We start from the raw sequence: 25,519 nt of genomic DNA, 5'->3' as shown, positions 1-25,519 counted from the left end.
AATATGATGTTGAAAATAAATTATCAATTTTAGTTTGATTTAAAAAAAGAAAGGAAAGATAAAAATTTTAAACATTTATGTAATATTAATTTCTCAGTTAAATAATTATTTTAATAATCAGGAATAATTTTATGATGTTAATATTTCATTTATTTTCATAAATTTTTTATAAAGTTGTACTTATAAAGATTCGATGATATTGCGGATCGATATTATCGAAAATTAAGATAAGATCATTTACATCGTATTGCATGAAATTGAATAAATTTTATTGTACTAATCTTTAATTAACATTAGGATAATATATACGACATAAATCACAAGCACGAGACGAAATTTGCACGCGAAAATTGAAGGAAACAATCATACGGAAAATATATAACTATACGAGTGACGCAGCTACGAATGAGAAATAAAACTCTCCGATGTTTGCAAATTACACGCTGTCCACTCTCCATCAACATGCAAAGTTTTTTTATACTATAGGCAAGTGACTGTGACGTAATAAAATATAAATAAAAAATATATGTATATATACACATAAATATATATATGACTAATTGAGCCACAAAAGTCTATGACTAATGCATTTAGAACAATTTCTTAGAATTTTTAATTCTCTCCAAAATTATGCTATTAGAATAATAAACAAAAATACTAGAAACAAAATATCACAATTCAAAGATATAAATTATTTGGCAACATATACGCGTATATAATTTCCAATTGCTCTCATACAAAAATTGATAATAATTACATTTTAATGTGTCAATTAAGTTACAAATTTAATCGAATAAATGCAATCGATATGGGTCACAACGAACCCAAGTCGTCCGAGTTAATTTATCAGTCTGCTGTATTACATTGCAGAAATGTGCATAAACTTTTGTGGCTGAGAGAAATCTCATCGGTATTTGTATCGAGGAAACAAACTTAATCGTCTTGAAGAAGACTCAATGGATCCTCGACGATCTTCTCGGCCGTTTTCTTCAGGTCCCTGGTGACCGATTTCTTCATGGCTGGTCTCGAATTCGTCGCAATCAACCGCGCCTTCGAATCGATCGACGCGGATGACTGTTTGCCGAAGATATGGCTGTCGTCGTCGTCGTCGTCGTCCGATGCAAACAGAGACTTGGACGATGCAATGACTTTCTTAGGAACAACTTTCTTCGTGGCAAAAAGATCAACGTCGTCGTCGTCGTCGCATGGCGCGTCGCCGAAAATATCCTTGAGATTCGATGTGCTTTTAGTTTGAGAATCGGGTAGATCGGGCTTGAGTTCCGAAAACGACGCGCTGTCTGACTTCTGCGATTGCCCGGACGACTCGATGAACAGACTGGAATCATCGTCGTCGTCGTCGTCGAAGAGGTTCTTCTTTCGTACAACTTGAGCGGGATTTGACTTTTGATTATCCAGCTTCATCTTGCTAGACACGCTGCCGAACAAACTATCGTCCTCGTCGTTCTGCGCGTTATCATCGCCGAACAGATCGATCTTCGTTTCTCGCAGTGGTTTCTTCACCGTTCTCTTCAACGGTGCGGCAGAGAACAGATCGCCGCCTGTGTCGTCGTCCGCAAACAAGTCCAGTATCTCTTTCTTCTTCAGCACGCTCGGCTTCCTCGCCGGGCCGCTAGAGAACAGACTGTCGTCGGGCTCGGTGAACAACAAGCCTTTGCTTTTCTCAGGTGACGGTGTCTTCGTAACGAACGCGAACAACTGACTAGGATCTTTCAACGGATCATGGCTACTGTCGCGTAGAGGATCGCACGGCTCTTCACTGGACTCTATTTTCGCTTCACTCAGTTCATCATCTATTTCCTTATGCTTATCATCTCTCTTTTTACTTTCCGACTTACCGTGTGCATCTGATTGCGTCAACTCGTCGGAATCTTGTTTATCGCCTTTGTTACTCGTAATGTCGTTGTCATCGATCTTTCTAATCACAGTCTCAATCAAAGGTTCAACGGCGACGGACATTTTGTCGGATCGCCCGCTGTCGACCGGCGAAAGTATCGGCGCCCTACCGAACAACGCGTCCTCCTTCTGCGGATCTTCCGGCAAGTCTGGCGGCACGTCAAAAAGATCCTCCTCGTCGGTCGACGGTGACAGCAAAGTGTTCTTGTTTACGCTCATCGAGCTCTCCTTGCTGATGCTACCTAGCTCAGATCTGTCATCCATGGAAGAAGGCTCGATAGGGCGCTGAGCGTTGTCGTGGACAGTCAAGTGATCGGTAGCGTTGTTTGTCGGAGCGGCGGACAAGTCTTTGGTAGACGAGAAGGTGCTGGTGTGACTCTCTTCCTGGGAATTATCGTTGTCTGCGTTATCAACCGTGTCGAAGTCAATGCCGCTGTGCCGCAGCGCAGACTTCCGAGCGTGACGACTCGGAGGGCGACGTTTTGCTTGAATCCTTACTCGACTCTGAAAAATTCAAGATAACAGTAATGAAAAAAAAGATACGAATTATTTAAAAATCTCGAATCAATTAGAATATTTTGAAATAATTAAAGAAATAGATTATTGCAAAGAAATATATTTTCGTCTGACGGATATTTTATATTAAAAGCTACGTTTCTTTTTGACACCTTATTCGTGCTTCGAGAAATTTTGCGAAATATTAGCTGTAAGTTAATAAAATAAGTAACTCTGTTTTTATTGAGTTTGATAAATCACCTTTGACGCGGTAGTTGATAACGTTTCTACTTGAGCAAGATCGTCGAAGTTTATGGCCACTTCCGTGTTACTAGTAGAAGAGATCGTCGAATACGAGGACTCTTTTCGCGCGCTACCCTCTGTAAAGAAAATTTTTATTAAAATTATTTTATCTTTATCTAAATATAGAAAAAAATTATGTTTATATATAAATACATAAAAGTTTAAAATTAAATTAGCACCTAAAATTTAGCTTTTTGGTCCTGACAATTTTGCAGTTACAATATATTTTGAAGAAAAATAGAAAATAATAATTCCAATGTATATTATTCTTATAAATATTATTTCTACGAATCTATTCTTGCGCTTAAATATAAGATTTCTTTCTATTTGCAATAAAAATTGGAGACCAAAAAAGATAAGATAACAGAAAGTCCTGCTAAACGATAATTACCCGATACGCTTGGAGGCGAAACGCGTCCAGCGATGCTCAGATCACCGTCCTTGTCCACGATGTCCTCGTCTTCGTCCGGCTTCTCCTCGCTTTTTCTCCACAACGGCGGCGCGTCCATCGGCGAGAGTATCTTTAAGTCACCCATCTTCCCCATCAGATTCTTTATTTTACCGGACACCAATTTTCGCGGTGCTTGCTGGTTGTTCTGGTCCTCAGACGGCGGTGAGGGGATTGTCCGAATGTTCAACGTCTTCGGCGGCGAGTTTCTCTTTGTTGTACTATCCTCTTTAGGGAACGTTTCTTCGAGTTCAGCTTTACTCCTCTCTTCATTTACACTTTTCTCGACGACGACGCTCGAGTCTGTCGTCGTTTTTGCGTCAAGATTTGAACTCGAAGACTCCAATGAGTCTTTATCTCTTTCGGGAAGTTTCTGTACTCGATCGATAACCTTTTTGTCAATTTCTTCTTTGGATTCAGATTTTAAACGATCATTATTGCGCTGTACTGCATCTTTTGTGCCAAATAGATCATCGTAATCGTCGTCCTCCTCGAACAGGCTGCGAGTTTTTGTAGTTTTCGAGAATAGCTCGCCTTGCGAAAAATCCTTGTCCATCTTTTTAGCTTCGAGACTAGAAACGTTCTTTGAAACGTCGATCTTTGGTTCAACTGCTGCGTCTTTCCCTAACGAAGAGCGTTCTTTACTGCTTGCCTCGGTTGATAGAAACAGATCGTCTTCGAAAAGCTCAGTCTTGCGCTCATTCTTGGACTTCGTCGGCTTCACGGCGAACAGATCGCCGTCGTCGCCGTCGCCGTCGCCGTCATCGAACAAGCTGATCTTCTTTGACTCCATTCTCGTCGGTGGCAATTTATCTAACAATTTGAACATTTCCCTTGTACAACGAGCTTCTCATATAGGAAGAAATATTCGTGATAAATCACATATTTAAAATAAAAACACTTTACACAAAAACCCGCAGAAATTTATGTTTTTTATTCTCCGAATAAAATAACATAGTTCTTTACTTTTGACGTTCTCCAATTAAAATTAAATTAAAATAAAATTCTTGCAAAGGTACATGTCGCACTTACCGGCGTTGCTGTTCTTCGCCGCTATCGAGTCCTGGCCGCGACTGTCGAATAAATCATCCGAGACCACGTCCCTCGTCTTCGATTTCGACGTCACACCGAATATGTCGACGTCCGGGGCGTCCTTGCCGCCGAATATGTCTACGTCGTCGTCGAATAAACCGCCACTTCTTGGAAGCGGCTTCGCCCTGTCGTTGGACGGCGCCGCGGCGCCGAGGAAATCCGTGCTCTTTTGCGATCGGGAGCCGGAACTCGCGGCGGAGAAGAGCTCGTCGCCGGAATCGGAATCGTCGAAGAGCGACGAGACCTTCGACTTGGCCGCACGTTTCGAGTCCGACTTGCTAGGTAACGGCGGCGGCCCGAATAGATCGTCGTTCTCGAACACAGAGTCCTGTTGCGCTGGCGAGAAGATATCCTGTTCCTGCCGCGACGGTTGCTGCTGAGTGTTGTCGTTGGCGTTCGCCGAGCTGGCGTCGACGGGCTGGTTCGTTCGCGCCACAAATAGGCTGTCGCTGGTGACACGCTCGCGATAGATCTCTTCGTCTCCGGATCTGAGCCTCGTCGAGGACATTATCTCCCGTTCGCTGAAAAGAAATCGTAATGATTAAGTAATTTTTATTACTCCGTTAGCTTCAGCTAAATTCTTTTGGCGTAATGCAAAACTTTGTACATTAGTGATATCTTATGTTATATAAAAGTGCAACAGTATTAGTGCAACCTGTAAGTCAATTAGATCCATATGTCTCTGTTGATAAAGTTAAAGTACTCGTGCTAATAAAAATTCATTTTTTCTCGAAAGTTTGTTCAAACTCCAGGGAGCGTTGAGATAAATGACTTGTTGCCGATTGCAACTTCTATCAAAACGGTTTTATCTCGCGCGATAAATCGTAATTCTATATATTTCTTGACGTAAGTCCACTGAGCACTCGTGCGTGCTGTGTTTATAAATTACTTCGATTTCTCATGTTGTTCTTTCGAGAAGATTAAAGAGTCAAAGATAAAAATAGACGCTGATATATTAATATTTGATAATTATCAATTTTAACTTTTGTAATAAACTATTAAAATATAAGATATTGTTTTTTTCTCGTTGTTTATTTTTTCTATTTTTCAATAAGCATAGAATATTATGCTTGCTTGCGTTATCGGTTTAAAATAAAAACTTTCTAAAGTTTCCAAGTCTAATCACAGTCTAAATTAGCACGTCATTTCATCTGAAATGTACAATGTAAAAATAAAAAATATCTTACTATTAACTCTCCGCGACAAAAGAACTTTATCTGAAGAACGTAAACTAAAAGTCACAATAATATATTATCATCATTATGCTTATGGTTATTCTTTTGAATAATTCTTCGAGTTTCGAGACGAGCAAAAATCGAAAAAAAATCTTTCGTCAGCACATTCTAACATACATAGAGTAGCAGAATGTTAACAACAAACACTGATACTGACGAGAGCGGCAAGCTGACAATTGATGACTAAGTACATAATAAAGTATGAAACGAGATGGGAGAAGCAAGAGATGCGATAGGTAAGCACGATGACGAGAAAAGATAAAATTCGTGATTTGAATAATTAACACAAACTTAATGTTAATTTTATATTTTTTTCTTTTGCTTCTACTATTTATATCCACTAATGATATTGTGTCGCTTTACGTCATTATGCAATAACGTCCAATGGGAGATAAAACGTTTCTAAAGGTCACGGAGAAGGACACCTCGGAGAAGGGAGAGATACGAGTATATAAAAGCCGGACGAGAATTTTAATTGATTATCATTTCTTCTTCCCGGTATCTTTTAAAGAGCGAGAAAGCAAGATGAAGGGTCTTGTCTGCTGCGTGCTTTTGATGCTGGTGTGCGCATTCATACAAGTGCAAGGTACGTTGCACATCTTCAAAAATATCGTTGAGAGGACACGGAAATTGTGATTAGATCCGGATGCTACGTGATTATGATATTTAGCGTGATTCACTGTAGAATTTATAATGTTTTAGATATTACTGTCAAAATTTATTTGCAAGATTTTGCTTCACATTGATATTTCAAACTCTTTTGGACAATTTTGCAAGCTAGGCGTAATTCGAATAAACTGTTGAAAATGATGCGGTGTGCAACTTTAAGGCAAATTAGATCCAAATTAGAAATTGTCCAATAAATACGAAAACTTTTTTTCCTTTTTCACACTGTCAAATGTTCATTGAATGCTATATACAAGATTTTTGGGACTAAAAATTGCAATTATTATATAACATGCACTTTAAACTTAATAATATTTTCTGCGCAATAATAAAAAAGTTAATTAGACGATACTTGATTTATTTAGGTAACTGCGAATTTGAAGGCGAATCTTTATCTGTGGGAAAACACCATCGCAAATGCTTAACCCTTACTTGTAACGAGAACGGTTCAGTTTCAGCGCTTGCGTGAGTTAAAGTTTTATTTTATATTCCATTTAAAATACATCTCAAAATCTGTTAAAAAAAAAAAAAAAAAAATTTTATTTTGCGCGTCGTGTGTATTATAATACGATGCTTCTGACGTTAATTTTGTATTCAAAAAAAGAAAAGACGCAACGATCTTCTGCTAACCAGTTATTCTGATCTACGGCTTTTATTTAAATAAATCTGCATGTGCAATAATAAATGATATTCATTATCCATGTAACATGCCACATAAATTATGAATCAATCAAGGAAGATTTGCTTAAGATTAATCAAAGAATAATGTCTTCTTTCATGCCACAGTATTCAATTCATTGAAAACTCTTAAATTACTATTCAATTGCAAAAAAAAATTACTCGTAGCTTGACTTTCGTGTGTGACTTCTGTGATCTGTGATTTAGAGAAAGCACTCGATTTCTGGGACACGCTCCATATACTAATAAACTTGTAAAGACCGTGGCTTACTTTCAAACTGATACACAAACATTCCGTAAAGGGAGGATATTTTCCGTAAAATAAGATCTTGTTATATTCCGCAATCGTCACCTTTACTCCTCTTTTTAGCAATGCGAAAATAATTGCACTTGAGATCTATGTCATAATTGATTCTGTATAATTACAAAATTTTATTCTGCCAATTTTATTTCATTTTCTTTGCAGATGTCCTTTGATGCAATGCGCAGAGGGACAGCAGATCGGTTATCACGAACTCGACATTAGCAAACCTTTTCCGGAATGCTGTGCCAGACCCATTTGCAAAGATTAGGTTTCGCACAAGAAACACTTTTTCTTAAAAATATGCTCGATATCGCATAAATAAATATTGTCTTTGTCTAAAAATCCATCGAGAGGTAACATTATTATTTTTCCACTTGTTTGTCACTTGTTGAAACCAGATAAAAATGATGGCACAATTCTTCCGCGCGATAACGCACAACTGAGTTTGCTCGAACACACTGTTGTTTGTTATTTTTAATTCACATTTTTGTCACACTTATAATTCTTACGTTGTAATAAAATTGCAAAAACACTTCTCTTCCGGTTAGCCCTCACTTTCGCGTTTGATCTTTCGAGCTAAACGAGGAACACGGTGCTTCTGGCACGATCCGGCATGTTAACGCAAATAAACGCTACTTTCGCCCGAACTCATTCGCCTGACCGACTTCGATTTTATTATCCACGGTGCTTGCACGCCCGTCATTTCCTGAAGTCAGCAGGAAACTATATCTTTCCGAAAACGTGAAAAAGAAAGCGACATTCATTTGCCAATTAATCTGAATTAATTAAAAGCGCGATTTCTATTGTTCATAATTTCTACTTGCCTTTCATTTTTCCAAGTCTGGAGAAGAGAAACAAGAATGTCGAATGAAATCTTCGAGCTTGCAAATAAAGATGCTTTGTAACTAAACTTTTTTTAAGTCACTTCGACAGCGTCGCTCGAAATATAAATTTTCACGCTTAATCGCCATAGAGATTGTACGGCTCGAGGATGCTCGCGAGGAAAATTACAACTGGCGATGAGCAATGCATTCGACCACTGAAGAAGCTCGCCTTGGACTCGCGCGCTATTTACTCGCGTAATGCATACGCGAATGACTAATGTTTGGGTCATCGATTCAATGACACCGTGAGTATCTGGCACACGCTAGAAAGGAGAGGGTGCTGGCAGGCATCTGAGGATGCGAACGGGACGAGGAACCCGGACTAGACACTTTTAGCACGCTCTCGAAATATCTGTCAGAAATTAAGCGACTCGCGTGCAGCTGGCGTTTGATGACAGCGCGACGTCGCTCATTTACATTCTACATGCAACGTTAGCGCCGACGAGAGACCACAAATACGCAACACAGTACGTCGCAATCTCTCTGCTTAGGCGCTGATCTCGGGAAATGTTAGTATCGCGTGTTATCCGATACACTTCCTTCCGTTAAATGTGACTTCGTAATCTGAGAATCGTTTCATTCAAGCATTTGATGTATTACTTTAATGTGCACGTTATCCTTGTATATCGAATTCGAACAACCAGTTAATATGGATAATTTAATTATTTAAAACTTGAAATTTATTCACATTACGCTAAGCAGTTAAGACATTGGAAATTTTTTGGAAATCTGACAGCTTAGCGTAATAGCGATACCGCAATATATGTGTTATAACGAGGAAAAAATAAATAAAACTTACAATAAACCGGATGGCAACGTGATATCGATGCTGGTCGGCCGTATTGATATCCCGCTGGTGCTGCTGCTGTTCTCGTTTACCGCGGATACGTTTTCGGACGCCGTGATATTGCTCGAAGTGTTCCACTGAGCGGATGCTGACCCGATATTGCTCTTTGCCGTGCTATCAGAATTTCCTGGCGCATCACTATCGGATGAGTCGGATGACTCTTGCTGCCGCTGCATTATTCGGCTCGCCAGTTTGTTTTCCGAAATGTCCGACGCGACGTGGAACCCATAATTGAGTAATGACACGCCTCCGACCGGCAACTGCAAATATTTATTTTAAGTGTACCTTCAAACTTTATTTAACTTAACGGATGCTATAATTTTAATTTCAGTTTTCGCATTTGTCAAAATTAGTGTAATAAAATAATATTAAGGACAAAAATTAAAACTGAAATTAATTAAATTAATGAATTAAAATGAGATAAAATTAATTAAAGTTACGATAGAAGAATATGACGTTCGATTAAAGATTCGCCAATGGATTTCAGTATCGTCGAAAACACTGCATGTACTGAACTTACCTTCCTGTTTGATTCCTGAGTCGTGTTCGTAGAATGTGACGCACTCGGGGATTTATGAGATTGCTTTTTGGAGTTGCCGAACAGATCTCCATCATCGTTCTCATCGTCGCTGAACAAACCCGAGGCTTTGATATTAGAGTCCGGTGTGCTCGTGGCAATATTATTAGCGAATCCTGGTGCTATAGCATCCAAGAATTTCTTCGACTTGTCCTCCGTGTTTGTGTTATCGGAGGATTCTTTCGTGCGTTTCTTGACGGTGTTCTTCGACGAGAAGATGTCTGAGTCTTCCTCTGAATCGGCATCGGCAAATAGGTCATCGATCGCTGACTTCGGCTTCGTTGCTGAAAGTTCAGTCGATTTAAAAAAGAATTTATCGCAAAACGAGATACGTGCAAATAATGATACCTACAAACTATACTAATCGGCGGTGGTACATCAATACTGGCCGGTATAATGTTATTTTTATAAGATTTGGTCGATTTCTCTTTCCATAGGTTCGCAGACACCTGATCGTCGAAGAGACCCTTCTTATTGCTGAACAGACTATCCGCACCATCATTAAATACACCCTCATCTTTTTCCGATGCAAATAAGTCATCTGCGAAAATATAGATGTTAACAAATCTCGTTTTACTAACGTTTTACTTATGACTTAAATTTTTGCGACAAATTTTTTGTTAACTGCGCACCTTTAAATCGATTGATCGACGATTCGCTGGCTTCATCCACGACTGCGGGCTTCTGCGCTTGGCGAACGGTGCCTAATCGTTTAGCTAACTCTTCCGCAAAGTTGGGCGCTGTTTCGTTCGATGTCTGTTTGCAAAAGAACAATAATTTCTAAATTTATCTTAAAGATTGTAGAAAATAAAAACAGGCAAAAGTATGCGACATTAATTACCTTCGATATGTTATTAGGTGTCGTGGACTCAGAGGCAGAATTCATATTATTCTGAGACATAGCGTCGGTCTTGCTATTATTCATGTACGATACGTTACTACTCGGATTATTATAGTTGTCGGAATCGCTGGAAGACGACGACAGTCTCGCTATATTTATCTCTGGATTATGCCGGCTACTGAACATCGTTTGCGCCTCCTCTTTTTCGCTCTCCGATTCGTCTCTTTCTTCGTCGGCTTGTTCCGACTCACTGCTACTGCTCTCCAAACCAATCTTATTCGACGTGGTCCACTTGTTGGAGCCGATAACGTATGGCAACGGTCGATCTTGGTACGGATCGTTGGGTCCTACAATGACGCTGCAATCCAAGAATATTTTATAACAACGTACGAAACAAGTTTTGTTACGCCGTAACAAAAGTAATGGCGCTAACCTAAATACTACTGCACCACCATCGTCTTCTTCCTCGCTGTCGCTACAAGCTACATCCATCACTTTGTACTTTTCATCCATTATGTTTAAACCTTGCTTAACACTCTCACTTATGCTGGCTAAAAGACTCTCCGGCGTTGAATCTTGAAGCTTTACATTCTGATAAAATGACAAAAAATTATTTTATTTCAATGTCAAAAGATAAGTTTCTTAAAAATATGTTTATTTTAAAAATAAAAATGTTACATATTGAGATGTAAATATTAATACTTTGAAACAAATATACTTACTTCTTGCTTCTCCTCAGAGTTTTCCTTAATTTCTATGTCATCCTCCTGCACACGACTCTCAATAAATTGAGTATTGGCTAAAGCCAAAGATGTATTGGTAACATTGTCCACCAGTATTTCTGTTTCTTTCAACTGAGTCGTTAATGTGTCTAGAGCAGCCTGAGTTTTGTTAGCTTTAGACACAAGATTCTGAAATTTTACACAAAATAAAGATGCAATATACTGTCACGTGTAAATGTCGCAAAACAAAGTATGAATCATACTTCAGAAAATTGTTGAAGATGCTTGAGAAGTCCAACATCACCTGCCAAACTCCATTCCCTCCTCTTCTTCTTCATCTCTTCTGTGGTCCAGGGATGATCCCATGATTTTTCTACATCATCTGACACATCCTGCCACCATAAAGTAATCAATTTAAAAATAATCATTTAAATTAATCAACATTCAAATCATTCCAATTAATCAACACATCAGACTAAACAAATTGCAATTATGTATAAAAATATATTACATCAATAAATACATATATATTTCTCTGCTCCAAGATAAATGAATAAAGAATAAACGGATAAGATAATAAAGATGAATAAACACTATAGTATCTACTTACATCAAATTTAGTTAAATCGAACAGGAAATTGAAAGTAAAAGTCCAATTCGACAAGAATTGCAACTGTGCGAGTAAACAAAAAAACGTGCAATTGAATCGATTCACGAACTAAACGTGATCTTTAAAAATCAGTCTCATTATTTACACTTGCTAACCTATGTGTTCTTTCGAAGCAAGTGTCAACGCAGTTCCACATTTCACTCACCATATCGAGCGACACGTCCGTTCCGTTCAATATACGGAAAAGGCAACGAAATTTTCCACAGTCGCGATCACATTTAGACAACGAGAGATCGACGTCTAATTCTTTATCAAAATCTACACCGTAATAGCAATCCTACCGTTCCAATCTTAATACACCTGCTAACTGCTAGAGTGCTCCGATTAGGGACCGGTTTGTTTGCGCATGTGCGGCGATACGGCGTCAGTAAATGTTGTTTTCCAGCAAGGGAAATAAGTTGACACAAAAGTATTATTCTCTCTGTTGCTCATTGAATATCGAACAAAGACAGAGTGATATTTGTGTCGATTTGTGTCAACTTGTGTTCTTTGCTGGAAAACAACCAAAGTATCTCGTACATACGGTCACAGGAATGCCTTAACACAAATTTGTTGAATTTGTCAACGAGTGTCAAAGCATATTTGAATTGGCTTGTGAAATTTACACTCATGCAAGTTTATGTGTTAAGGCCTTCCTGTGACCGTGTGTACAAATAAAAAGAGGCACTCTCTGTTGCCCAGCTACATTTAAAGTAATAAAAATTTTTTTAATGTATTAAAAAATAAAATACATATACATATACATATATATATGTACAAAAATACATTATAAATATAATTTTATTATTTTATAAATATTAATTATAATAAATAAAAAAGCCTTACCTTATTTATATCTTCCTCTTCCTGTCAAAAGTCCCGCGTAAAGTCCTGCACATGTGTCGGCACTGCATTTCCATCGCCGCGCAAGCGCAAAGCCACATATACACTAAGCAGCCGGTCTCTAACAGTGTTGCGATATGGGACCGGTTGTATGCGCATGTGCGGCAATACGGCGTCAGTACAGTGTCTCATACAAGTTAAACAAGGCACCGTTACCCCGCTACATTAAAAATATTTCTAAATTTTTTGAAATTAATTGAAATTTTCTACTTCTTGGTTTTTTAGCTGCTGGCTTCGTAGATTCCATGCTTGTAAATAAATAAATCTTACCTTATTTGTAGTCACCTAACCTTCTCATGTCAAAACGTCCCGCCATACGGTCAACACACAACATATAACGGCACTGGATCTCTATCACCGCACATGCGCAGAGCCGCACATGCGCATACAACCGGTCTCATATCGCAACACTGGTCTCTAATCGGAACACTGCGTGGCTCTCAGTATCCTCTCAAGCCTCTCTGCGACCACACAATCATTAGAACGACCACTAAAGCGATCACTAGAACGCGCACACTTAGCCTGATATTTATTAGTAAGTTCACAAAGTTAATTTTTTTTTGCCAAGGTATGTAATTAATGTCTTTCAGACTGCATAAGTCTTATGTCATTTTGTCTTTTTGTATTATTTGTACTCTTCTTTTACGCTTATCGAATTGAGCTCTTAGTTTCTATTATACTGCCGATATGACCATAGCAATCGAGAGTATACGGACATGATTCATGCGTTAAGTGCATGTAACGGCAATGCTTCGGCCACAGTTAATTATTATAAAGACCGATATATGTATATTGATATGTATTTATGTATTTGTAGTCGACTTGGTCGTCTACGGCTCTCAATAACGATCTGTCGCACATGATCGAAGACTCTTCTGATTATCGGAACTCTAACTGATTATCGGAAAGTCGTTGCGGTCGAGCTATTCAGATGTTTTTATTATTTACCTCGACAGGCTTCATATGGGTTACCTCATGCTAGTATACGAAAAACTGGAAATATAGCCGTTACTTTGAAGACGAACTGTAATTTTTCAATCAATTTGTTCTTATTTTGCTACATATTTTTTTTCTTTTTTTCATACCGATATACTTGTCATATTCTGTGCCCTCGTCATTCGATCCATTTGTGTTACGAACATGAATAGAGATAATCTGAGTCCTTGATCAAATCTTAAGATTTGATCAAGCGTACTCGATAAACTTTGAAAAACTGAATCGAAAATATAAAATAAAATTTTTTATACGGTTTTGTTTCCGAGAAAAATGACTTTAATATGTAACATTTTTATTTTTAATAAACATATTTTTAAGAAACTTATCTCTTGACATTGAAATAAAATGATTTTTTGTCATTTTATCAGAATGCAAAGCTTCGAGATTCAACGCCGGAGAGTCTTTTAGCCAGCATAAGTGCCCCTTCTGGGTTAATGGTCGTTATCTTTATCGCGTAATAACTTTTCACTCTTCCGCTAAATCCACTTTATATTTTATGAATTTGTGTGTTTATGTTTTTAATTTTTATTTCAGATATTTTATATAACAAAGGACTAATACACGCATTAATAATAATATTTAATGTACAATATAATACCTATAAAATAATATTATTTTAACTTTTCTTGTGAATTTTTAATTAATTTCTAATTAATAGTTATAAATTTACATAAATCTTTACTAATTTAATTAATACTCACCTATAAATGTGCCTAAAATAAAAATTAAGTCTAAGAGTCATTTCAATTGAAAAATAGGCGACAATGTGAAAGCGTCGTTGGCTTTAATTGAGTTACAAAGCCATACCAACCCAATTGAATCGACTAAAATTATTTGTTCGAGCAATAAAGTGATAAATATCGAAGATATAAATAATGTGAATATTGATACACAAAATCCTGGCTTTCAGCCAATTAATGTATCATTAAGTAAAGAGATTCGCGAAAATGTTACTGAATTAAATTGTCATGTTAACAATATCGAAGAAAGTTTTTCGAATGATATATTAAATAATTCTATGGCATCTTCAAATAGCGTTGATAATAATAGGGACATAATGAATAGTAATAATGATTTAATATCCACTTGCACCAAAAATAAAGATACATTATTGCGAAAAAAATTAGCATCGTGGGCCATAGAGGAAAATATTACTCAAAATAGTTTTAGAAAGCTTTTAAAAATTCTCCGAAATGAAAATGATTTGACTGCGTTTCATAATTCACTAAAAGATCCGAGAACAGTGTTATTTACTCCAAGCGATTTTGCTTCTGTAAAAATGGGTACCAGTTCTTTTTATTACTTTGGGATTGCACAGTCAATTAATATATTAATTAATCAATGTGATCTATTCCTTCCTAATTGTATATCTTTTGAATTATCCATAAATATAGATGGTTTGCCTATTAGTAAAAGCAGTTCAAATTGTTTGTGGCCAATATTAGTTCAAATAAAGTCTATTAAAGTTTTGAAAAAATATGTTTTAATGGTAACCCTGTATCATGGTTATGGTAAACCGAAAAACTCAAATAAATATTTAAAAGAATTTGTAAATGAAGCAATTTATTTGATTACTAATGGAATTTTTATCAACAATCAAAAATATGATTTTAAAATAAAAGTTATAATATGTGATGTGCCCGCTAAATCTTATATTTTAAATATAAAAAATCATACCTGTTATTATAGCTGCACTAAATGCAAGGCAGAAGGTTGTTGGATTAATAATATATTGTGCTTTCCACAAACAAATATTATAAAGAGAACAGATGTTGAATTTAGACAACAACATGATGAAGATTATCACAAAGGGATAACTATTTTGACGAATTTGCCTCATTTTCATATGATTAAAGATATTATATTAGATTACATGCATCTTATTTGTTTAGAAGTGATGAAAAGATTGATTACACATAAAAAATATGATTGGGTTTTAGATAAACAATCGTATAAGCTTTCATATGGGCAAGTAGAATTGATTTCAAATAAAATCAAAAACTTAAATGAATATATTCCTGTTGAATTTCCACGTAAAGGTAAATCGCTTGAAAAATGTTCTCGTTTCAAAGCAACGGAATTTAAACTCATATTATATACAGGACCTGTAATTTTCAAACAAATTTTTTCAAAAAATAATTATTATTATTTCTTAACATTACACGTTGCTACTCTAATAATGTGCAGTAATAAATTCTACAAAAGAATAGACATGGTGAATTATACAAAAAATCTAATGAAATGCTTTGTTGAAACAAGTATCGATATTTATGGCCAAGATGTTGTTTCTTATAATGTACATAATTTGTTACATATACATGAGGATGTCATACGATTTGGCAATTTAAATGAATTTTCAGCTTTTCCGTTCGAAAATTATATGATACAATTAAAAAAAAATAATACAATTAGAAAAAAAGAAAATCCACTTGAACAAATAATACGGCGTGTTTCTGAATATAATAATATTTCAAGATTAAAAAATCATTCTGAAAATAATATTGTTGCCAAAGAACATTATAACGGACCCTTATTACCAAATTGTTTAGGTCAATATAAAGAATTTAAATTAAATTCTTGTACTTTCAAATTAAATACTGCTGATTGTTATGCACAAATGATAACGACATTGTTAAAATATGCAACATAACATACTGTAATAATATTATTTGTATTATTGGACAAACGTTTCTCGACAAAAAATCATTTTTTATGAAACCTTGTGATTCTGCAATTCTAGGTATTTATACTGTAAGCCTTGACAAACTTAGTCGTTTAAAAATATATTTATTATTAGAAATTAAATGCAAATCAATGTTGTTGCCATATAAAGATAATAATGCAGTAATTTTTCCTTTGTTGCACGTGTAAATAATTTTAATATTTTTATACTTTTTTGTAATAAGTTCCCTCAAAGTGCAAAAGCAATAAGTTTCAACTAATTAATTAATTATTAAAATTATTAAAATTTATCAGTTATTTGTATCTCATTAAGTTCTATCCATTTCTGATAAGCGCTACGTAACGGCGACGATAATGGTTTACTGGTTGCATTGGCTGTTACCATTTCATAGCGTTTACCAGAAATGTTGCTAGGGTATTAACACTTTGAAGTGTTAAATAACGTTGTATTATTAACTTGATTGTAAATCTAAGACGAGATTTTAATTTATTATCTATTCCTAAATATTTAATTTTATTGGCTAATGTTGCAGTCATAATATTAGTATAATTTTTACTTATATTATACTCTAAAATATTTATGTCAATAGTAATGTCACATATATTATAGAGGGCACCTTATTGAGTAATCCCTAACAGGTTTTAGCCATCGATCAAGTCTGACAAGTCATACTGTTTAATGTTTGTCCATATTGTAAGCAGTTTGTTCATCTATTCGTGTATAAATCTTCGTACACTTTGCATTCTTTTCGTTCAATATTAAAGAATTTTATGGAATAAAATACGTCATTTCAATAAAAATAGTCTTTGTTTTTGAGTATCTCGATTCCATTATATTATTGCACTTTGAATTTGTCTTTATCAGTCACAAATTGATTTTAAAGTTTTAGATCATTTCCTACTTCCTTTCAAAGATCTTTAATGCCAACTATTTTTATACATGGATTTTTAAGTTTTATTTTATAAACGCCGATTGATGCAATCATATATATCTTGTAAGCATTCTTTTAGTTTCATATTATCAATTTTATTATTTATTTTTATTACTATTTTATTTTCTCAAATACTTGTTACATTTTTAATATCAATTTTTAGTTCTGCTAGTTTAACTTTTGATTGTACTTTTTGTTTTGTTGCATCATTATTTTATTTTTTATTATTTAGTTTAATATTATTAACAGAATATTTAAATATTTTTCTTTTATGTATGTTATTTATGTTTTCCATGTTGCTTACTGCATTGTCATAAAAATTTTATTGCTTGACAGATTGCTTTGAATATTTATGAAAGTAATAATTTCTTCTATTTGGGTTTTAAGCGTGCAACTCTTAAATCGCATATGGACTTTTTACGTAAATATTATCTTTGTATCGTATTATGATATGTGTAGATATGTGTAGATATGTTTCCAATTTGATACAGAATGAAAAGGTGACAGGCTCGTGCAACTTGTCTATGTTGCCATATCATCTCTTTAAGCAAAATACCGACATTGAGCTGATCAAGCTCATTGTGTATCATTGTGTCCAGCTTTTGACACGCAATATTGCAATCACTCTCATTTTAACTGTGATGATATGATATGCATGATGATGAATAACAAATCCGTACGTAGCTGAACTTTATTCTGCCTGAACATGCTATTTGCACTTTCAGAAATATGGCATGGTGCATTTGCCATTTTCAAATAAATGACTTTATACAAGTTATTCCAAATAATTGGATAATTAGTAAACGGAAATGTGCGTGGCCATCATTGACGACAAAATTATCTGAGCTTATTAAAAAAAGAGAAATTCCAACAGATGATTGGGAAACAATGAGGATCAAAGTTTTAGCACAATATGGTAAATATTACATCAAAATACTTTAATATATTTAAATTGCAGTTTTTTGTGCTTATATATTGTTAAAAATTTGTATATATTTTTTATAACTTAAATAGTAAAACAGAATAAATATAACAATAAGGTTGAAACAATTGTAACAGTTTAGATCTTGTACAATTAGTTATGGAAAAATATATTTTGAAATATATAATAAGTTTAAAATTCTATTATATAGTTACCAATAATAGAAAATGTAGTTTAATTTTATGCATTTTTTTCTACGTAATTATAAATATGCATTAACACTTTATAAAGTTTGATATATTTAATTAATAGATAAATGTTCATATTTTGTCTATATTCGTACGATTTTGACTTTTAATTTATTTATTAAAAATTGTTCAATTAATTGAATAGTAAATATAACTTTACTATATGAATAAGATTTTTAAAGAAAAAATTTTTATCAGGAACTATAACTTAACTATATATTATATTTTTTCTAGACAACTATGAAATAGCTCAAACAATATACAAAACAACATTCCATAGAGATAATCTCTCATCACTATCTGAGTCTGTTGAATATGGAAAAGGACTTCGTGTACCGAAATCTGAAAAAAAATACAGTGATAGAGACACTGATACGGAAAACAAGTGTAGCGAAGAGGAATTGTCCATTAATTTTCCGATATATAAAGCAGATAAAACTATATTTTCACCAAATTCGGCACATAAAAGTACGGTTAATTAAGTGAAAAAATTATGAAGAATTTTGACGTTAGTTTTCTAAGAAGTTTTCTTTTTAGATTCAGCTAATAAAGCACATAGCAATAAATCGAATAATAATGTTTACCAAGTCGGCGAAAGCAAAAAGCAACATTCTGATAATATTTTAGCTGAGATCCATACTAATTTTCAAAAACACGCAGATGAAACAAAAGGTAATACGTATGGAGAAAATATGTTCTATATATGGAGAAAATATGTTTGAGTGCATATTACAATGCATATTGCTATGCATACTTTTTAATTTATTTGCAACAGCAATTCGTAAAATGTGCTAAGATTCTGTTTAGTATTTATTTATATGTTTTAAATTCTTTAGATTTTCAACGCCAAGTTCTACAATACCTACATAGCATTGATGGCCGAATGGAAAAATTAAATGAGTACGTAGAATCATTAAAGCAGCCTAATTTTCCCGTTGATCAAGAAAATGCTAATCAAAATATGACAAGTGAACAATTATTACAATTTACAACATGCATTGAAAGATTGCCAGTGAAATCAGACAACGAGCTTCAAGAAATTGAGAAAATTTTAGAAAATAAACCAATATTCTATAACGTGGTAAAATGATTGTTATAATACTAAAATTATACTATAATTATATAAATAAATATACATATATTTTATATGCTAATCTTTTAGGCTACAGAATTGTCAAAAATAGGCGGTAATAATCTACAAATCATTGTCAAGCAAGTGATGTATCGAATTTTAACACCCAAAGTTGGAAGAAAATATAACTGGGGTAAACGTAAGCAAAAACTTGCTTTTAGGGATTTATTTTTGGCGAAATTAGTCCTTAGTAAGTATTGCAAATTTTATCTTAATTTCTATATTATGTTTAGAAAAGTTATGTTTCAAAAGATTATATCTTACTTTATGTGTTAAACTAATTAATATATTTATAAATTAATTAAAAATATTTAAATCACCCTGTGTGGTGCAATGTTTTAGTGAAATTTATTTGTTTAGAAATCTTTTAATTACAATGGAAAATAAGAGAAATTTCAAAGAAATTTGCTAGGATACTTATTTGAAAAAAAAACAATCAAAATAATGTTTCTTATCATTTCAGTATCCGTCAGATTCACCATGATGAAACGTTATGTAAATATAATAGATGATGAAATTATCATATGCATTAGAGATTGGTTGTCAGAAGCCAAATAAAAAACAAAACAATCAGTGCAGCCAAATGAAGCTAATCGTTCAACTAAATTAGTTATTACTTTTACTTAATTATTTTACTTTTTTATTTTCAATATCTGCGTACTGTCTCTTCTCTTTTACATATATAAAAATTACATCAATTCTATAGAAAATACGATAAAAATGCTGTAGAAAAGGAAAATATATTAATAGATAATATAAAAATAAATATTTAACATTTGAAAAATAAAACTGAGAAATGATATTGCAATAGTCCTCAACTTTTTAAATGCCATCTGTCATTCATATCGCTACCTCTTTCCATGTTTTTCAATTTCGTGCAAAAAAATATATAGTTTTTTGAGATTTCATAACAGGAGAACATCACGAAGTGGCGCTAAAATACGAACCAGTGAGACGAAGTGGAACGCGAGCCGAAATGGACGCAGTCAGGATCGACGTCGAGCGTCGGTGGTGTCGGTGGTGCGACGGCAAATATACGAACGTAGGTAGATCTTTGACTATAGAAACATGGACTACTACATGGGGCGGTATTCATAGTCCGTTCTTATATTCAAAATCGTCTTAAGCACGGACTTATATTCGCTCTCTTCGTCACACATAGATTGTGTCTGACGAAGAGAGCGAATATAAGTTTATACTTAAGACGATCTTGAATATAAGAACGGACTATGAATACCGGCCATGGTGTAAAGAATATAAGGTGAAGTATTGCGCATATGGCGGCGACTTAAAATTTCAACCAATCAAATTTGCCCGATGAGGAAACGCGCCAATTATAAATGTAGTAAGTTATTTGAAAATAAAAACAGTATTTATATTTATATTAAAATTTATTATATTAATTTTATTGCATTCAAAAATTAAATAAAATACATTAAAATTCAATACAATAAAATACATAAAATAAAACAAATTTCAAAATAATAAATAAAAAATAACAAGGTATAAAATAATAGCCTAAGACTAAGAAATCACAAAATAATATTACACATATGTTTTAACTTTTTTTTCTTATTTTTTTCAATACTTGTCATAACAATTTTTTTATTTTTTTCTCTTAATCTAATATACGTTCTCGTTCGTACCAAACATGCGACAACCTCTCTTGGAAATTCATGGTGTAATTTATTGTATACTAGCTCGGTCAGTTTATCAAAAATTTTATTTCCGACATTAAAGTCATTTCCATGAAATGCGATAAATTCAGTATTCATTATTTTTGCGGCTTTAAAAAAATTCACAGAAGGACGAATGCAGTTCCCTCGAGAGTGTTCCTCGATACAGTCCGACGTGAAATGTACCTCACATACTGCTTCTAATATGGAAGTAATATTCATATAAATTATTGCAATATATATTTTATGCAAAACAATATACATATTGTTAATTCTGGCATAATATTGCTGCATAGAACTATGAACTATGCAAGCTGAATAAGTATGTCATATACTATTTAGGCGAGCTATAAGCTTTTGTTGCCTATTTATAAATTTTACAATTAAATAATTAATATATTTGAACAATACAATTATTATATATTTATTAATATGAAAAAAATGTAAATGCAATGTAATATTTACTAACCACGTGTAATCTTTGAATTTTCATCCCTCTGGCAAGCCTGTAACCATTTTCTTCGCAGCTCAGGATCTTGAGGGAACGAGTAATATTTCATTTTTTTGTTAAATATATAATTCGTCCGGTTTTTACAGTTTCTCACAAAACAACTTGGCATGGTTGAAAATTTATCGTCGACTTGTCAAAGTGCGCCGGCCATATTGAATTTTGCATCACCGGGCATATTTGATTGGTTCGCTGTTCCCCACTACTTTTGAACCACTGCGCAACCATCGGAATGCTTCACCTTATATTCTTTACACCATGGACTACTAGTGTTCCCCCCCTTTTCCCATTGAAGCAATGGCCGCATTCAGCAGAACAAACCGCTTAGTAGCAATCGAACGTGATTGGTTCTTACTTTCAGAACCAACAAATTAACAGTCGAGATTCAGCGGAAAATCTACAACTGTTGAGTCTGCTGAACGCGGCCAATGTTTGACTGCGTTCGGAAACACACACTGTGTGCACACCAACACACAATAACCGTTCGGAAACACGTTAGTGGTACTTAATGTGCATTCGGGTGAATCGTTCGAAAACGTTGAACGAGTACCACCAGTGTGCCACGAAACCACTCGCCGAAAAAGCAAGGGGAGTCAGTGTGATTCAAGAGTAACGTTTTCGAAAGTAACCTTAGAATGGCAAAGATATTCACTAGGAAAAATAAAACTGCTTAGCTTTGAAAATTATATACAAATCGCGATATATGAACCTACATACATTTATAAATTTGCATTTGTCGTATAATGTAGCGACTGATATGAGTACATATTTTGTAATTATATAATACTTAGAAGTGCGTGCGCCAAAAAATTCCTAAGATTCCTAGATTGAAATTAAAAAGATTGATCGTTGGACAAGGAGATCGAAACGCGAAGACAATTAGATTTTAGTGTCACTATAGATTGTCCGGATGACACGATCGAAATCAAAATATCCATCAACGCACAACCAACTGTTCGGAAACACTCTACACCCGAAGGCACACGATATCCCCACTACTTCTCCACTGAAAATCACCACACTACACAGAGTGTGAGGTTTCCGAACGTAGCCTTAAACAGATGTAATGGACATCTCTAACGATATTAGCTCCGCCTTTTGCCCAAAAAGCGGGAAATTCAAATGTAAAATATCTGAGAATAAGTAAAGGTTAAATATAAAAACAATATCATTATTATTACAGACTTAATAATTTTATTATAAAGAAAGAAATAATGTTATAACGTTATTATAAAAATAAAATAAACGTAAATGCATCGTAACGTTATAATATAAAATAATAAAATAATAAAATAATAAAGATGTGTTTACCTTGTTGGTGTTAAGTTATTTTTAGATTTGTTCATTCTTTTTGGATCAAGATCTTGATTACTTGGAGACATTTCTGTCGTTATTTTTCTAGCTTCGATATATTCCGATTCAATTAGGCATTGATCATCATTGATCACATCTGTACTTAGCAATGGAATTTCTGGCGTTGCTGGTAATATTTCTATTCTGTAATTTACAATAATTATACTAATAGATTTACTAAATAATAGATGTTACAAATGTTCACTGTAATTGTAATTATATTAATTGTATTACGTTTGTTCTTGGGCACGTGGAAAAATAGATGGAATAGAATTTGATTTTAATCGAAATTGTTCATAACCGAAACGTTCTATACACTCTGATGTAAAGTGTAAAATGTAGATGCGACTACTTTTCGGTACATTTCGTGCACTTTCTTGTTTATTTAAAGTTACTAATGCTTCGATCCACTTCTCTTTAAGACTTGGATTGCTCGGAAATCTATTATTCATATGTATGTAATTATTCTTTCGAATTATATAAACATCACGTTATTTTATTAAGATATTTAATATGTTTATTATAATATGCGACAAGACAAAATAAAAACACTAAAATAATATGTAAATGAATAATAATAACTTAAATTATTAATACTTTGACATTAAAAGTTAAAATTTCAGTGAGATAGATACTGATTTCTTCATTGATTTAAGCAGATAAATATTTTTACTTCGTAAACTACACATTTTAGAAAGTATTCTAGTATTATACAGATTAGAATCACACAAACTATAATATACCCAAAAAATCACAAACTGGTATCATTATCGTCATGTTGACGTTTATATTTTGAACTATTGCACCTTTCCACAAAACAATAACGACCCATTTTTTAATTGTATAAAATAAATAAACTGATGAGGACTCCGGCTGTTGATCGTTTTCGATCATGCTTTGTATTGTGTGACGCATGTGTGACGTCATGATATTTTAGTTCTTGGGTAAGGGCCATGGTGGCGTTGTTCATTACACTCTTATTTCACTACTAGCAGTCCATGTTTCTATAGTCAAAGGAGCGTGCCGAAGAAGAAAGAGATCCTGGACTTGTTCGCGGACGACGACACAGGTGGCGTATCTATAATTTATTATATATATATATATATATATATATATATATATATATATATATATATATAAAATATTTATATTTTTGGAGAGGTTGTATTGACACGGATAAGTTAAATTCGATAAAACTTTAAAATGGTGATACACGCTTATTTATTGAGCCTTAGCTTGTTCTAGGTGCTATTTATTAATATATTTTACATGTGTTTGTTGTATATCTTACATCTAATTGTCGAACGTTTCGGCACCTTTTTTTGGGCCTTCTTCAGCGAATCTAATTTTTGTTGCGTCTCTTAGTCAAAATTTAAACTGGTTGTTTTTTTGGTGTAGGTCTCTTTTGTCCATTTTTACGAACTTTTTGTCCACCCCTTGTTTTTTCTTCGTGTGTCAGACATGGCAACTTAATTCTTCTGACTGTCTGGATTGATTTTTATTGTGACTTGTTACTTTTGGTGTTGTTCGTTTCATTCACGAACAACACCAAAAGTAACAAGTCACAATAAAAATCAATCCAGACAGTCAGAAGAATTAAGTTGCCATGTCTGACACACGAAGAAAAAACAAGGGGTGGACAAAAAGTTCGTAAAAATGGACAAAAGAGACCTACACCAAAAAAACAACCAGTTTAAATTTTGACTAAGAGACGCAACAAAAATTAGATTCGCTGAAGAAGGCCCAAAAAAAGGTGCCGAAACGTTCGACAATTAGATGTAAGATATACAACAAACACATGTAAAATATATTAATAAATAGCACCTAGAACAAGCTAAGGCTCAATAAATAAGCGTGTATCACCATTTTAAAGTTTTAATTGAAAAACTGAGCCTAATTAAAAAAAAAAAAAAAAAATTCTTTTTATAGTTTTAAATTCGATAACTAATACACTATTCGCAGGGCCGCGTTTGTAAAATTTGCGCCCAGGGGCTTGTGATCTTCGAGCGCCTGAATCTAGCCTCTCTCCCCTAATAAGTAAACAGTAAATAATTAACATTTTAAATATTTATTAAATTCTATTGAAACACATTTAAAAACAAGAAGATAATTAAAAAGGAAACATTTTTTTTATAACATTATGTTACGTCCTGATAGATGTAGAATTTTTTTCGTTGGGCTCGGCGATCGGCGTAAACGGGTCTGACCGCACGAGCCGAGCGGCGCGTTTAGGACTTGCGACGGGTCAGCGACTGGAAGAGTCGTCTTTACTCCGTCAACAAGTCAACCGCTCGTGGTTCTCTTTTTGGGTCAAGGAATTGAATCCCTATTACCCGGGGCGGAACCTTTGTGCGCAATTTGAGAGGGAAGGTGGAGGGGGTGACAAACGAGGAGGGTGTGGTTAAATAAAAAAAAGAACAAAGTTTAATTTACTAAAGACAACATTTTAATTCAATTAAATTTATAATTACGATACAAAACTCAACTCTTATTCACACGTGTTTTATATTTC

The 25,519-nt window shown here is 34.1% G+C and overlaps 3 protein-coding genes, 1 long non-coding RNA gene and 1 pseudogene across 5 annotated transcripts; 3 read left to right on the top strand and 2 right to left on the bottom strand.

Annotated features, from left to right (window-relative positions):
• Positions 1-247: 247 nt before the first annotated feature.
• LOC105668943 (WASH complex subunit 2-like) lies at positions 248-11,998 on the bottom strand. Of its 2 annotated transcripts, none has more exons than XM_012361650.2 (13): positions 11,822-11,998; positions 11,270-11,398; positions 11,007-11,195; positions 10,718-10,875; positions 10,285-10,642; positions 10,076-10,199; positions 9,796-9,984; positions 9,387-9,727; positions 8,819-9,126; positions 4,193-4,773; positions 3,104-3,973; positions 2,671-2,789; positions 248-2,418 (listed from the first exon to the last, which is right to left on the bottom strand). In XM_012361650.2, the coding sequence occupies exons 1-13, from the start codon at positions 11,822-11,824 to the stop codon at positions 934-936; spliced, it is 4,854 nt and encodes a 1,617-aa protein (XP_012217073.2). In that variant the 5' UTR covers positions 11,825-11,998; the 3' UTR covers positions 248-933. The 2 variants fall into 2 exon arrangements, with proteins under 2 accessions (XP_012217073.2, XP_012217074.2); XM_012361651.2 differs by lacking the exon at positions 11,822-11,998 and adding an exon at positions 11,617-11,782.
• LOC105668946 (short spindle 7) lies at positions 5,916-7,481 on the top strand. The gene is made up of 3 exons (XM_012361658.2): positions 5,916-6,073; positions 6,519-6,618; positions 7,298-7,481. Exons 1-3 carry the CDS (start codon positions 6,013-6,015, stop codon positions 7,401-7,403), a joined length of 267 nt encoding a protein of 88 aa, XP_012217081.1. The 5' UTR covers positions 5,916-6,012; the 3' UTR covers positions 7,404-7,481.
• A 964-nt stretch (positions 11,999-12,962) lies between the features above and the next one.
• LOC105668988 (uncharacterized) lies at positions 12,963-20,278 on the top strand. The gene is made up of 7 exons (XM_012361724.2): positions 12,963-13,093; positions 17,894-18,084; positions 18,573-18,806; positions 18,876-19,010; positions 19,175-19,419; positions 19,501-19,660; positions 19,934-20,278. Exons 2-7 carry the CDS (start codon positions 17,898-17,900, stop codon positions 20,026-20,028), a joined length of 1,056 nt encoding a protein of 351 aa, XP_012217147.1. The 5' UTR covers positions 12,963-13,093; positions 17,894-17,897; the 3' UTR covers positions 20,029-20,278.
• Positions 14,261-17,730, top strand: LOC136997322 (uncharacterized; annotated as a pseudogene).
• A 703-nt stretch (positions 20,279-20,981) lies between the features above and the next one.
• LOC136997527 (uncharacterized) lies at positions 20,982-22,652 on the bottom strand. The gene is made up of 2 exons (XR_010888249.1): positions 21,616-22,652; positions 20,982-21,346 (listed from the first exon to the last, which is right to left on the bottom strand). It is a non-coding gene; the product is annotated as an uncharacterized lncRNA (long non-coding RNA).
• Positions 22,653-25,519: the final 2,867 nt, after the last annotated feature.

The sequence above is a fragment of the Linepithema humile genome, chromosome 1, assembly GCF_040581485.1.
Source record: "Linepithema humile isolate Giens D197 chromosome 1, Lhum_UNIL_v1.0, whole genome shotgun sequence".
Classification (NCBI taxonomy): domain Eukaryota; kingdom Metazoa; phylum Arthropoda; class Insecta; order Hymenoptera; family Formicidae; genus Linepithema; species Linepithema humile.
This window is presented reverse-complemented; position numbering and strand designations above follow the sequence as displayed.